This window comes from Chanos chanos, chromosome 15 (genome assembly GCF_902362185.1).
Source record: "Chanos chanos chromosome 15, fChaCha1.1, whole genome shotgun sequence".
Lineage (NCBI taxonomy): Eukaryota > Metazoa > Chordata > Actinopteri > Gonorynchiformes > Chanidae > Chanos > Chanos chanos.
The window spans coordinates 15,967,647-15,982,687 of record NC_044509.1 but is presented as its reverse complement, the minus strand read 5'-3'; the positions used below and the strand labels follow the sequence as shown (position 1 = coordinate 15,982,687).

Here is a 15,041-nt window from a genome sequence, read left to right as displayed (position 1 = left end):
AGACAATTCAGAACGTTAAAACACTTTCAGTGAATGATATAATGCAGAGTTCCAGAATGTTCTGGACCAGATTAAAAGAGGTTCAAAGGTTCACTTCCTCATAAAATACAGTCTTCATGGGCCTTTTATGTGCACATGCACTGAGTGTTGCTCCCATGTGAGTTCATTATTCATGATAAAGGATACGAATACTCAAGGGTTAACAATCCGGATGGGATGTTCCTTTATGTGTATTTAGGGGGAGGGGGTCGGTTTCTTACTACAGTCAGTGAGCATCTCCTTAGTCTAAGAGGTAGTTAGAGAAGAAGATCCACCACACCATGTCACAAAGTCCTGAAGGGCAGTGTCATCTGCAGATTTCATCCGGTGCCTGTTAGGAGGGTTGCTGACACGTTTGCTGGTACACAGGACAAAGTGATGATGATAAAACCCAACCTTGTGGAGTGCTCATACTTGTTACCCACATGTCAGACAGTACATCCCCCACTTTCACCTGCTGTGTGTACCCTATGTTACAAAGACCAGGATCCAAGGCTGGCCTTCAGTCTGACGTCTTGAATGAGTCATCCCACTCCTCAGTGGGTCCGATAGGCAAACTGGAGGTTGTCCATCAGATGCTGTGTAAACCCAAGGATACGTTCCTTTATAATCTTCACAACAAGAGCAGCCGGGGCAGTGAGATGACAGACATTAAGAGCAGCCGGGGCAGTGAGATGATAGACATTAAGAGCAGCCGGGGCAGTGAGATGACAGACATTAAGAACAGCTGGGTTAGCAGTCTCAGGCACAGAAACGAGAGTCGCCTTTTTTCCACAGAGAGCGAACGCTCTGTCGGCCCACTGAGACCTGGATGATCCGTGTAAAAATATCAGCTGGCTGGCGTGAGCAGTATTTCAGGGCACGAGGAGGAATTTTATCCAGGCCAGGGCTTTTGTGGGCCTTACAGGTTTTTTTTTTTAAGGACTTTTTAGGCTTTTGACTTCAGAATGACAACTGGGTCCCCTGCTTCATTTTCATTACTGGGTCAGGCTGGTGTGATGGCTGTAACACATCCTCATATCTAGAAAAGAAGGCATTGAGTTCATTCACCAGCCCCTGTTCCTTGCCATTATTTTATAACTGTGTCCATATTGACTTTGCCTGTGTGTGTCCCACTCGTCATAGTTTTGATTTTTTTTTAGAAGCTGTTCTTGCTTATAATGCAAGAACAGTGTGTTCTTCCTTAAGTTCAACTAAAACTTTCTTTTTTGTTGACTAAGTTCTTAAATTGCTTGTAGACCAGTGGTGTGTTATTAGGAAACTGTGCTTTAGTGGGTTCAACCATCTCAGTGCAGAAGTTAACACAGCAGGAGACCATATCTGTGAGTTCAGGATTTGTTTGTATTACTTGCTTTTTAAAGTAATTTTGCATTTAGAAAGAAGGTAAAATGTATGGAGAATTAAGAAATATTAGGTAGGCTTAACTTAATGTGCTTTTAAGGAAATAACTGAATTAAAAAATGGATAATCTTTATTCAGTAAATCATTTTACCCCTGTAAAATAAGAGAAGCAAGCGTTGATGAAAATGTTAACAGTCACATTACCAAACGCAGGCAATAGATTCGCTCCCCTCTCTCGGCCCCCCCCCCTGACAGAAACACGGCAACCTCTTGGTCATTATGAGCTTTAAGAACGTCAGTCGTTGAAATATTTTTAAAATGAAGTCATTAAAATCATCTCCTGTTGGGGTTTCATTACAGGGGGATATGAGCTGGATATATTTTGTTAAATAAACTGGCAGCAGAAATAAAGTGCTGACTGAGACAACGCTCTGTTTATTCATTACGGGTTATGAATTAGAAATAACCTGTTGGAGCATTATTACAACAGATGACTTAATATGTTTCAGTGACGACTGTCTTTGTCGCCCTCTGGTGGTCAATCAGGGATCTCCATAGTCATTTATTCATTCGCCTATGTTTGTGTTTTGCAGGGACAACACACCGTAGTCAGCATTTCAGTATTCGCCTTCTTGTTAATGCATGAGACTGACAAAGATTATTTTCATCTGTAGTCCCAGAACAGGTTCTAAAGACAGACCACACATGACACGCAGGCTGCTGGGTTATATTTAAGAGATGGAAATTGACACATTAAATACATAAACATTAGATATATATGAAGCACTGAGACTGTTTGATGCTTCCAGTTACATTAGCAAGTTTAATGTTCAGCCACATTATTAACTGGCTTTAAAAAGATTCAGGATTACATAACACTACACGTTTTATTCCATCATTCCAGTCAGTACGCTTAACAATCACTATTGTGGTCTCGTGATCGGTTTGTTTTAAGCAACATGTATAAAGGTTTGGTCATTTCCTTGTATCCATAGGCAGCTCGTTCATATCCATACTCCCATATCCACTGCTCTTCTCTTCTCTCTTTAGATTCTCTCTCAGGTTCTCCTGAGAGCCTTACTTTAGCTGCATCAGATAGGCATGAGAAGAACGCAAGTGAGAATTCCTCATAGACTGGAGCTATACAGATGAACAATCACCTCCCTAATGTCTGCTTATCTTAAGGACTTTTAATCGTGTGTGTGTTTTTACACACCTTCTTACCGCTGAAAGAGCTTACTGACAACTGTAAGTCTATAAGGTATAGTAAGAGTTATAATTTCTGTATTTCTGTAAGTTTACGAAGACAAATATTTTATGCAAAATTAAATTTACTGGCTTTACCCCTAAAGGGTTAACTGGTTGTGTACTTTGTTGAAATTTTCTCAGGTTATAGTTTCATCTAATGAACACTAAAAGATAAGATCACAAGTATTATATTCCATTTAAAAAAATAAAACTAAAATAAATAAAGTACGAATTCAAGCATTGCATTCATAACATCATGCTGTGCGTATGTATATTTAATTATAGAAAAAGAAACATTTTAAGTGAAAATAAAATAAAATATATGAATAAGGGGTGAAACATAAAGAACCTGAGAAGCATATCCATAAAGAAAAAAAAAAAACGGACAGAACTACCACAGACTGAGATGACTGTCAGTGTGTACAGGACAAGTAGGCTACCTTATGCTCTAAAATGCCATGGTACAGTGAAAGTATTGTGTTTGTACACATACATATTCCATATTTTCCAACTATCTCCATTCCAGACACAAACATGATGAATGCTAATGACAAAAGTCACCATTAAACATACAGGAATTACGAAAAGAGGGGGGGGGCATCGAGTGAGTGGAATGTTTCTGAAAGACACACTGCAGTATTGTATGACCCTGGGAAAGACCCCAATGACGAAAACAGGAAATATTCTATGGAGTGGGGGAGGGTAAGGTCTCTGGTCCCCCCCCCCCCCCCCCCCCCAACTGCCTCCCAGTCACCCATTAGACCACTCTCCACCGCCCTGGGTCTTTCTACGCTGGAGTCTTAAAGTCAAAACTTACAGCTCTGTTCTCTACTGTCAACAGCTGATAATTTGGTTGTAGTGTGACATTCCGCCGGGTCTTCTTAGGTCTTGTAAATACCAATGTGTTTCTCCTCATTAAGCACATTGTTGGCGTGCTTTAATGATGCTGAGAGACAATGCTCTCTATCACAAAGCCAAGCTAATCGAGCGTAGTTCCTTTGTCCTATGACACAGGCGTAATCAGTCCTTTTGTACCAATCATTTAAAACTACACCAATGTGCTGGAGTCGAGGTTTCAGTTAAGGATTCAGCTAGTGTCTGTTTCATATAACATGACGTGAAACTACATTTCTAAATATCTGCAAACCAGTGTAACCACTTATTATCCTTACTGTGTTATCATTCATATGTAAGTATTATTAATTACTTTTTTTTTTTTTTTTTTTTTTTTAAATTATTTTGTATAATAGTAACAAGCTTTAATAATGACATTAAGTATAATTTTTTGTTATATGCACAGCACATTCAAAGCACTCAGAAATGATTTTAATGACAGGAGTAAAAGTCAAATTCATATATGCAAAAACTACCCTCTTACTTTATTTGATTCTGTGAAAGCAACATTTAAATCAATAACACCCTCTGCTTCAGCTTTGTGGATCACCCTATGAGATTTTATGTCATTTTATCATGTAAACTCTCCTAATCTGATAAAAAAAAAAAAAAACATTGCATGATAACACTCAGCCAAGTTCTCAACACCTGGCAATTCTGATGCATTAAGGAAGAGAAAATAGCATTTCCTCAGTGTGAGAACATGAACACTGTGAATTTTGAATACCTTTTCCATTGAACAAAGCCGAGGGTGACTGTACCACTACGATGATAGGGGGGCAGTCCATGGTCTAATTCAAACTCATGTCCTTTCCCAAGGGCACCTAAATCCAGTACTCAGGGACAGCTTCCCATGTGGATTTATACCAACCTAGCACTAAAGTTTCTGATTGGCTAAACTGTGTCTAAGCGCCTAATTAAGAAATGAGGGCAAAAAGTAACTGGGCGCTTGGGTACCCGAGGTTCAGAATAACAATTTAAAATGATTCCACATCTCTTTTAGCCTTGAAATGATTACAATTTATACATAAAGATGTTCAGAGAAGGTTTGGACTGAATGGAGCCCTGTCCTGCTTGGTTCCATTCTCTGTTGCCACAGTAAAGCAGCGAAACTCTCTTACCAGTAAAAGAGAAAAATAAGAAAAGGATGTTTCACATTTAATATTTCAGAGACTTTCAAAAGCCAAGCGAGAGCTCTGTCCCTGTCATGTTTTGAAACTAGGCAAATAGTTGGTGCCTGAATTGGCAAATTTTGGGGGAAAAAAAATGAATCTACAATAAGGAGCAGAGACTGTATGTAGTCTTGCGAACCTACAGAAACACACACTGAACAGGGTAAGTACTAAAGACAGAAAAAATAAAAGCCTCCAAAACTTACCTCAGAACTAAAGCTACACCTCGTTAACCCATTTATGAACACCATTATTTACACCTTGAGCTGACAGCCATGGTCAGGACACCATTCAGGAACTGTAATCAGTGCAGAATGACAGACATGACCGGCTGTCATGAGCTCAAAGCCAGGAGTTTTAACGGGAGTAAGAAAGCAACATCATCTGAGGTTAAAAGGCTTTTGCTCTCTCCTCTCTATGTTTGCATAGGTTGTTTGGATGAAGCCAAAGGAATCTTTCAACACACACAGTTTGTTCCCAACTGTTAAACATCGCGGTAGATTGGGTATGGAATGGACTGGCAGTTCGTGGGAGGCATTGTGTCTGATTATCGCTCTGCAAGGTAAACTTTCAGCCAAGGACTACGAAGCTGTTTTGGGTAACCAGGTGCACTCTGCAGTGCAAACGCTGTTTCCTCCAGATGTTCACATGTTCCAAGACAATAACACGCAGCTAAATGGAATCTCAAGTGCTTTCATTAGTACCTCAATGAAGCCAAACTGATTCTACGGTCTTCACAATCACCATGTCCAAACATCATTGAACCAGTATGGGAGGCTCAGGACCGTAGAGAGTGGTGTAGTGGTTCACGTCTTCAGAGCATCGAAGATGTAAAGGCTCTCCTTTCTTTGAGAATGAGCCAATACCCCGCTGTTCTAAACCTGTAGAACAGTACTGAGCAAAGAACAGAGGCTGTTCTCTTGGCAGAGAATGGCCTAATTTTTAATCCTAATTCCTCAATAGTGGATAAATATATATATATACATATATATATATATATATATATATATATATATATATATATATATATATATATATATGTGTGTGTGTGTGTGTGTGTGTGTGTGTGTGTGTGTGTGTGTGTGTGTGTGTGTGTGTGTAAATATTTATATGTAAATATATGTCTAGATTGGTGTTCCCATGTTCCCATTATTTTGCCTCCTGCTCTTGTTTATTTCCAAGTTGAAAGACCAGCTCTTCCTTTAGGGATAAGATTGATCTGATTGCCCTTCTGGAAAAGGGCAAAATGCCAAAGCAATTGCAGAACAGAGCCGGATTTATTTAAAGTGAAACAGTTACTGAACACAAGTTTAAATATTTCATTCCAAGATGTAAAACAATTTTAAGGCAGACTTAGATCAGTGTGTGGTATATTTTTGAAAACTGCTGAGCATATAGGAATGTGCAAAAATCTGTTGTTTTATCACATCTTGAGAAATCAAAGCAAAATTAAATTAAAAAAAAAAAAAAAAAAAAAAAACATGGAATAAGGCATTCTGATAAAAGAAAATGGTACTAACCAGTCTGTAAAACTTTTCAATCAGGGCCGGTCCAAGCCTTTATGGGCCCCTGAGCAGAATTTGATTTGTGGGCCCTGCACCGCCTCGGCGCCACCAATACTATTGCCTATTGTCAATGCTCGATCATTGACACACCCACTGCAAATCTAACACACCCATTTTCATTAGTTGTAGCTGTGTTGCTTCCATCATACCAATGTCAGCCTGGCATGTTTTTACCCTTCTATGGTTTTTAATCTTAAAAGATTAAAAGAGTGGTCTGGTGTTAATTTACACTTTAATATTCAAAGCGATACAGTACTAAGTGGCATACTGAACGTGGTGTGCTGAAAAGTAACAAAATAAACCAGCAGACAAGTCTGTTTTCTTCTCTTCTTTCTTTCCCCTGCTCCAGAGGGATATGTCCCTTTTTTGCTACAGTACTTTTTTGCTGCTTTTTCCATCGACACAGAGGAGAGGACTGTAACCTAATGTTAGTCTGACTGTGCTTGTTATCAGAATGCAGCTAACGCACGCGCACGAACGTGGCACCAGCTCTGACAGGGGCAGTGGGAATTGATTAAACCAGTGGTATTAGCTAGCCAACATGATCTTGCGTTTTTGTATGATTGCTATTGACATAACATAATATATCAGAAAAAAAAGCTCTCTTGAGGGACATGTCAAGTGCTCCTGGGGGCCCTCTGGTGGCCATGGGTGTCCTAAGCAGTCACTTAGTTTGCTTATGCGTTAGGCCTGCCCTGATTTCAATAAAAGATATATCAACTCATCAGAATTTTCTAAAAAAAAAAAAAAGTATATAGTAAGATAACCTTCAACATCTTTGTCCAGATGTCTCATTTCTCCAGATTTAGAATCATGTGGATATTAATATAAAATGTAAAATGGCATGGTTATTATGATAATTAAAATTGTCTGTTCTCACAGTCTATATAGATTCTAACTAAGATGGGGTCATACTATTTTTCTTGCTCAGTTTGAATGCACTTCTGAATTTCTCTGGGTAAACCTGCTGAATGAACAAAACTGCAACTGTACAAAGAGTTGATCAAAAAACAAAAAAAAACGCAAATCATCCACCAGAACTGAGCTTCCATCACCAGCTGTGACAAAGAAAACAGAGAAAATGAAACGAAATGAAATGAAATGATTTTCTACTCTACTCAGTCTCAATATGAGTGTTTTCTAAGGGTATAACCACTGATTTGAAACAAAAATCCAAAATGGATTTATTCATTCATTCATTTGGATTCATTTGTAAATACATACATACACACATACATACATACATAAATAAATCATCTCTGTGTTAAAGTATTTCGTCTCCAACTAAAAAATAACGTGAACAGCACATTGATCTACTCTGAGATCTGATTACCAGAGTACCTTTCAATCACACTTAAATCTGGATCTTAACTCAAATTGTAGCTTGCAAAATATTACTACAGAACCAAATACCACATTCGTCTTGTAATGGTTTGGAAAATGTCGAGCAATGAAGCTGGACACTCACGGGGCATAAGAGTACTCATTAAAACTCAAAGCTTTTGTCGCGTAAAGCCTGGTAAAACCCCATTTTTAGCCTCAAAATCCACCACAAATTCTCTCTTGAATTGCACAAACTCCTAGTGCTTGAAGAATTGAAACAAGTTCTGTCTCTGTTTCCCTACAAGTAAGTAGCCTACATGAGCATCTGACCCAGCCCATGACAGATTACTGTGAATGATGTCTAAGGCCTGTTACGTTAGCCTCCTCACGACCCTTACTGTACTTCAGCCTCACTCAGCGTAATCAGGGCTTACCTGCAACTCCAGATGGAAGAGCCACCAGCTCTTGCCCAGGATAAATCTACTTAACTAGGCATCTTAGGCAGTGGGTCAGCATTATTCCTCCAGACGTGTGAGATCATCAGAAAAGCACTGTACAAAGACAAGACCCTTCAAAGACTGAATCAGGAGGCAGAGGGAGGTAAAACCATTAAGAGTTAGGGAACTGTGAAGCCCTGGAAAATTGTAGGTTCCTTTTCAATGAGTCAGGGAATGCAAAATCAAAAGGTATTTATAAATGCTAATCCCTCTGACTCAATTACTTTACATATTAGCATTCAGAAACATTCATGGCAGCACTGTCTTAACATTGTTGTCTGACCCTGGCATTCTGCATTGACTTTGCTGACTGGATCACAGGAAGTGATCTTCATCAAATGATCATGCATGGTTTGACTTATTTGTATCTACTTTCCCTCTTTAAAGACAGGAATATTCAACATGATTCTGATGACACTCCATTTGGAAGCTGCTAGGATTGAAGTGACCTTACTGGGAAGGGACACGACCCAGTAACTCGAGGTCTGTGGGTTAGAATCCCAGTCTTTGTCACGGTGTGTCAGTGAGTTTTACAACAGGCCTCTTAACCACTAGGGCCACTCCACACATGTGTTACTTCTGGAGAAGACTGCCAACTAACATAGAATAATGATCAACCTCAGGTTCATTCACATCTGGAGGTAAAGACAAGAACATATGCCATCTCTAACAGAAGCTTTATGTCAGTCAATGAAAATACTTCAACGCTACTTTAAGAAGCACAAAAATCTGTCCATTGTACATTATGACCTCCATGTTTGAATGTTTGGTTAATATACCAACACTGCCACTAAGCAATGAGTTTATAAACATCTTTTTTTCAACAATGAATGTTCAAAGTGAAATCTAAAATTCTACATTTAAATGATATATTTCTTATTTTCAAACATAGCTGTGGTTATAACAATGTCTTATAATGTTACAACACCTTCACTTTAAAATTTCCTTCTGATAGCAATGTATGTTCTGAAATTATCCCTAAAAAAAAAAAACCACAACACAGGGTCCATTGAGATTATGCTGATTAATAGTGTTTCCATTGGGGACTCTCTAACAATGTCCCACTGTTCTCCCCCTGGCAGACAGAAAGCTGTATGCCCACTGTTTTGCATTTACTCTATAAGTTCACACATATTAGTGCTATTCTGTATGGGCTGAGCCTATTGTTAGAGACTGAAGCCTTTACAGGCAGCGTGCTGTATGGCTCCTTCGTAAGAGAGCCCCTTGCTTCCTGTCTCTGTTCTTCACGGGCTAGAAGAACAGGGATGGCAACAGCCAGCTGCAGTGAGAGAGGGGCCCCCAGATGAACACTCTGCCTGTTATCTGAAACCCACCTGCCACTCCCTCTCGCCCCCCACAGCCCCCAAAGCATGCGTGTGCAGACCCACTCATGGAAAAGATGGAGGAATTTAAACAACAGAAACTGATGTTTTCCCGCCTGAAAGTTCAGCTTAAAAAAAAAAAAAAAAAGTGTTACAGTAACCACGGCAGAGGTGGGGAGGGGAGGGGGGGGGATGTAACAGAAAATGAACAATACATGAACTAGTCCAATCACCTTCAACTAATTCAATAAAGAGTTTCAGTCAAAGTCGTACAAAATCTGTAAAAAAAAACAACAACAAACCACTACACATCATCGCCCATCCATGAGTCTTCAGTATTTTTGTCACCTGATTGATTCCCCATTTCAGTGACTAACAGCTGACAAAGCCAGTAGTTCTACAACACACTGCCCCTGCTTCTTACACGGCTTCATATTCTGCGTTCGTCTGAGGTAATTTTGGATAACGCTCAAGGACACAAGACAGGGGGGAAAATGTCGTTTCTTGACAAATTCAAATCTAAAAAGACAAAAATGAGTCAAGGTATTGTTCTCCACGTCCAAGGACTTGAAAAAGCAGTGATCATTAACCAGTCACGTTTCAAAGAACAGTAAAGCATTCGTCTATTCCAGTTTCTAAAATGTACACTGTGTAATATTTCTGTGATACCGTGTCTGTGGATTGGTTTAATTTTAAAATAAGCTTTATAAAAGACCAAGTAGGCATTGCAACATTTTTTAACAACCCGAGAAAATGCGGGCAGGACAAAAAAAAATCATATTCGAACGCTTTATTTGCATGTCTTCACGTCGTGGGTTCATTTAATTATACAAGGAACCACGTAAATTACAAACACATAAAAATTCATGAGTGCGCATTACTTCACAACCCTTTGAAAAAATATGGGACATTGTTCCCAAGAAGCTGTGAACGGCGAGCTTCGCTGGCAGTCCGCAAAAATAAACATTAAGCGACTTAAAGATTCTAATCAGGGATATTCCTGTATACATATGTAACTTGATGATTCAAACTGCAGGAAGGGAACAGCGCCACCGGTACCTAATCGTTAACATATACGTGCTTGGATGTACATTTAACTGTGCAACCGCTGACTCCGATGCTTGGACAAGATGAAGCAGATGGTGACAAGGTTTTTGAGGTTGCACAGAGCCACAGTTCCAAGAACGGGCGACCACTCCGCGCCAGTCGCCATTTTCCCTTGATATTGACGCTATTCTTTCTAGTGCGCCACTGGGAGTCTACACCAATGTACCATACCAGATTCGAAACATTTTTTGTTGTTGTTGTTAAATTAATAGATTCTCTTGTCATTAGATAAATTCACAGCATTAACAACATATGCGAAGGGAAGTGGTGACATCTGTGAATGAGACATGTTTGGAATGTACCACTTGAATTAATATAAAATGAAATACTAGCTAAACAGTGTTCCTTAAGAAAAACTGTAACGTTGCAATAATGATAACTAAGATTCAGTCCCCACCCACTCGATACAATTCATTAATAAAACAAATAGAAAACGACTGATTGGCATGTAAAAATACCCACACAGGTATCTTGCTATGATTTGAAAATATGTTGACAACTCCTGAAGCCAATCATTGGGAACAAGAGGCGGAGAGTAGCTTGCCCACCAGGTTGGAGCTATAATGAATTGAATAGGGAAGGAGGGGGAGAATCCAATCCGGTTTGAGCTAGTTTTTGTTACGGTGAAACATTAACGTCTTCCTACACTGTGATAGAAAGTACTGTGGGAATCTTTTTCGAAGCTTAGTACAGTTTCTTTTTAGCAGCTATCACTGTTCGTTAAAGCTTCCCTACCGCAAACTTCCTTGCAAAAATACACAAGCCAGCCATGCCTAAAAGGAGCAAAGTAAGTAGCATAAAATTGACTAGGTCATAGATGAACATTTTTATGCGTTCAAGTACAGAAAATAATCACTACTTGCACGAATCATTAACAAAATGCAGTCTGTGTTTAAGCTATTGTGAACGGCTCTGAAGGAAGTAACACTGTTCCTGCGCAAGCGATTTTGTTGCACTGTCTTCTGCAGACTGGAGTTTTAAATGTATCTGTCTGTTTTGATTTTGCGAAGTGGCGGGTTTCTCGTCTTGTCGTGCTCGTGTTGTGATTTCCTCGACCACCGCTAATAAGTCAACGGGAACGTGTTATTTTTTTTCTGGTGAACCAGTAGGTTACATTTACTGTCGGGACGGTCAGATTTAGATGAGATTTATTGTGAGTGTTTACCAACGTACAGAGAACAGCTCAGACAAAGGGGTGTAACTACTTGAGCTGCCGTATCTCAGGTCCAAGATCCTAATTTTTATGTGGCAGTACGATAATGTGACAGATGTAACCAGTAAAGCGTGTTTTAAATGTAAACCTGATACAGGACATAACATGGTCTCTTGAAGAAGATGTCTGCATGCTGTATGTACTCAAAAAATAAATAAAACACAAACGCAATAGGCTTAAAGAGCTCTTCGAAAAATCACACGAAGTGTTGGTGTCATGGCTGGCCTTGGATGCACTCGGGAACATTTAACCACACAACACAGAGTTAAAACCGCAAAAGGTGAACGCAGCGTACAACAGCACAGCGATGAATAACTTGAACAGTTTAAAACACATTTTGTTTTGACAGTTATGACTCTTGGCACTCGACGTCTCGATTAGTTCGTGCAAGTTTGAGGTTATGCAATGGCGATAGCCTACAACTACATCATAGCACTGTTCATGCTCCCGAAGATTCTAGCATTATGTTGCTTTTGAAAAAACGCCAGTGGACGTGAACAGCCGTATTCGAATGGAAGGCGGGAACACGGCGAGAAATAGCTTAATAGTTTATATGCGGCAGAACATTTTTCTTCTCGCTTAACAAGTCTTCGTTTATCGCAAGTGAATGAATTGTCTGGAGGGGGCGGGGCAGACATTTCCCTCCTCTGAGCGTACTTCTAATAGCATGGCAATTCAGGCGGACGTAAGCAAACGCGATAGAAGTAAATAAAGTGGCACACATTGCTTAGGTTGGAGAGACATAATTTCTCAATTCACTCAGTTTATTGAATTCCCTTCAGAACCCTCTCAAAAATTAAACAGTGTCAGATTTTCTTGCGGGTTTGTATGTGATGCATTTTTTTTAATACTTGATATTTTTCTTTCTCTGATTGCAGGCGAACAATGATGCTGAAGCTAATGAGGCAAGTAAAATTATCATTAGCCATCCCATCAGCGCGTCATCAGTTTTTCTTTTGTAGCAGAAGTGAATGTACAGACAGTTTCATTCATTTTTCCCCCAGTTCATTTTCCAACGTTTTAATTGTGTTGTTGATGTTTTACAGCCCAAAAGGAGATCAGAGAGGTTGATAAACGTGAGTCTTTTTTTTTTTCGTACTTTGTTACATATGGAATTCAGAAATGGTCTGTTATTCCATACATCATGTAATGATTGACTGATGCTTTTCAGAAACCTGCACCGCCAAAGGCAGAACCCAAGCCAAAGGTGAGCACACACACGAAGCGGACGCTTTTACGATCACTGCATGTCCTTGTGTTGAATTGAATGTGACGACAAGTAAAAGTTTTTCTTAGTTTGTAACCGTACAGTCTTGTCCTTGCAGAAGGTGGCGGCTAAACCCAAGAAAGCGAAGGAGCCTGAAAAGCCTAAAGAGGAGGAGAAGAAGGAGGAGGTCCCTGCTGAAAATGGCGAGGCAAAGGCTGACGAGGAGGTGAGTAATGACACCGGTGTTTTGACATTTAGTTTGCTCCTCTGAACTGGTATAAAAAGGTTACATTTTGCCATATTCCCATTATTTTATCGTCTTTGATTTTTTTGTAACCCGTTTCCTATGTTGTTGCTTGGTTCATGTGCTTCCATTTTTTGAGTTACATTTATAACAGTATAACATCTGTTTTTATTCTGCACAGGTAGAAGGTTGGGACGTATATTATTATTATTATTATTATTATTATTGAGAAGTGCTGTATGAAGTGGTACATAGTGTATACTATATATAGTGTTTGTGAAGTTGCCTTAAAATGCTTTTCATTTGACTCTTAGACACCAGCGACAGAAGAGGCGGAACAGGAGGACGGGAAAGCAGAATAACATCCCATCACATCTACCTGTGCTCCCTGTACCTCTTTTCTTGTACAATTCAGGGGAATATTTTTATCTACTATTTTCTAAATGCAGGTTTTTTAGTAGTTTGATTGTAGAAACACATTTTTTATGAAAGAAAAAAAAAAGAATACATTTTTTTTGCGAGGGAATTCATCACATCCCACATTTTTACATCTTCAGAACAATTACAAGCATTGTCGGTGTCAGTTGTTTTTATTTTGAAGAGGAAAAAAAAGTGAGAAGGGGAAAGGTGACAGGTTGCAGTGTTCGAACGCAAGCACGTTGTTTACACAGACAGCGGGACAACTCAGAGAGCTTGCCTATCATTCCGGAGGCTTGATAAGGGACAGTAGGTGTAATCTGTACCTGACTGAAGAGGAACCAGGGCTTGAGTTGTTCAATGTGTATTGTTTATAAATGAGGAAAAAAAAAAACTCGTAGAATGTTTGTATGCTGTGCTTCATATGTTAATTCTTGTATCCATGCAGTTTGTTTGTTTGTTTGTTTTTTTCTTAACCATTCTGCTTAATAAACCTATTCCCTAGTACTGGAGTTCAGGTCAGGCCTGTGCATTTGCGTGTAATTGGTTTTGTCTTTGTTCTGTGATTAGCACCGCAATAAATTTTGTATAGCTGCTGTGAAGAGGAATTTCAAGCTCTATATATACTGTGTGTGTGTAATGGTACAATGTCAGGATGGTAAAAAATGGAATACCTTTGTTCTTAGCAAAGCTAATGATTGCTTAACAGTGTGAAAACAGGAGTGATGCCGTAAAATGATGATTCCTTTCTAAAGGCGTTTCCAACTTAAACTCAGAACTGTAATTTCACCCGGGCTGTCCAGCACACATACCAGCAGTAGCAATATCAATACTGGACTTTAGATATGGAGTACAAGTGTACAGTTTTCTTTTGACTTTTGTTTATAGATGTATCTCTGTGTAATGACTGGTATAAACGAACCAATAAAATTGGTTACGATACTCTGTTCTTTTTCAATGTATTCTGTCACTGTTTCTGTGTACTTTTATTGAGTTTATATTGAGGAAAGAACTGAGAGCAATGGAAATTGTGAATTGTGATGCAGATGATGTCAGTACTGAGAGTTATAGACCAAAAATATGCGATGACCTCACAAAATTCTAGTGTACAAGGCATCTTTCTGGATTTAAAAGGGAGTTTTAAAAACCTTCCTCAATAATTGTCTTATAACGGCCACAAACACTAGTGCATATTACATTTTGGCCCATTTTTGATTTTGTTTGGTGGTACGTTAATTTTGACAAATTTTGTCTTAAATCATGGATTATATGGTGATCTTTGATTTCACTGGTTCCGTGAGTTTTTATTCTGAATCATAAAAAAAAAGAAAGAAAGAAAATTCAGAAGTCACAGAGTTATAAGTGGTTGTTTCACAGCATTTTATAAGTCAGCAGAAAGTTGCCTATTCTACACGTTTGTGAGGAATACTTTGCGGAGGATGTGAGTGAAAA

General features: G+C 39.1%; 1 protein-coding gene across 1 annotated transcript; it reads left to right on the top strand.

Moving 5' to 3' along the window:
- Positions 1–11,170: 11,170 nt before the first annotated feature.
- Positions 11,171–14,521, top strand: hmgn1b (high mobility group nucleosome binding domain 1b). The gene is made up of 6 exons (XM_030792638.1): positions 11,171–11,295; positions 12,600–12,626; positions 12,768–12,797; positions 12,893–12,928; positions 13,047–13,154; positions 13,487–14,521. The coding sequence occupies exons 1-6, from the start codon at positions 11,278–11,280 to the stop codon at positions 13,532–13,534; spliced, it is 267 nt and encodes an 88-aa protein (XP_030648498.1). The 5' UTR covers positions 11,171–11,277; the 3' UTR covers positions 13,535–14,521.
- The last annotated feature ends 520 nt before the right edge of the window (positions 14,522–15,041 follow it).

What these genes read in the sequence shown, in the direction of transcription:
- hmgn1b (XM_030792638.1), top strand. An exon ending in ATGATGCTGAAGCTAATGAG is followed by an intron (nt 12,627 to 12,767) that starts GCAAGTAAAATT and finishes GATGTTTTACAG; the next exon opens with CCCAAAAGGAGATCAGAGAG. An exon ending in AGGCAAAGGCTGACGAGGAG is followed by an intron (nt 13,155 to 13,486) that starts GTGAGTAATGAC and finishes TTTGACTCTTAG; the next exon opens with ACACCAGCGACAGAAGAGGC.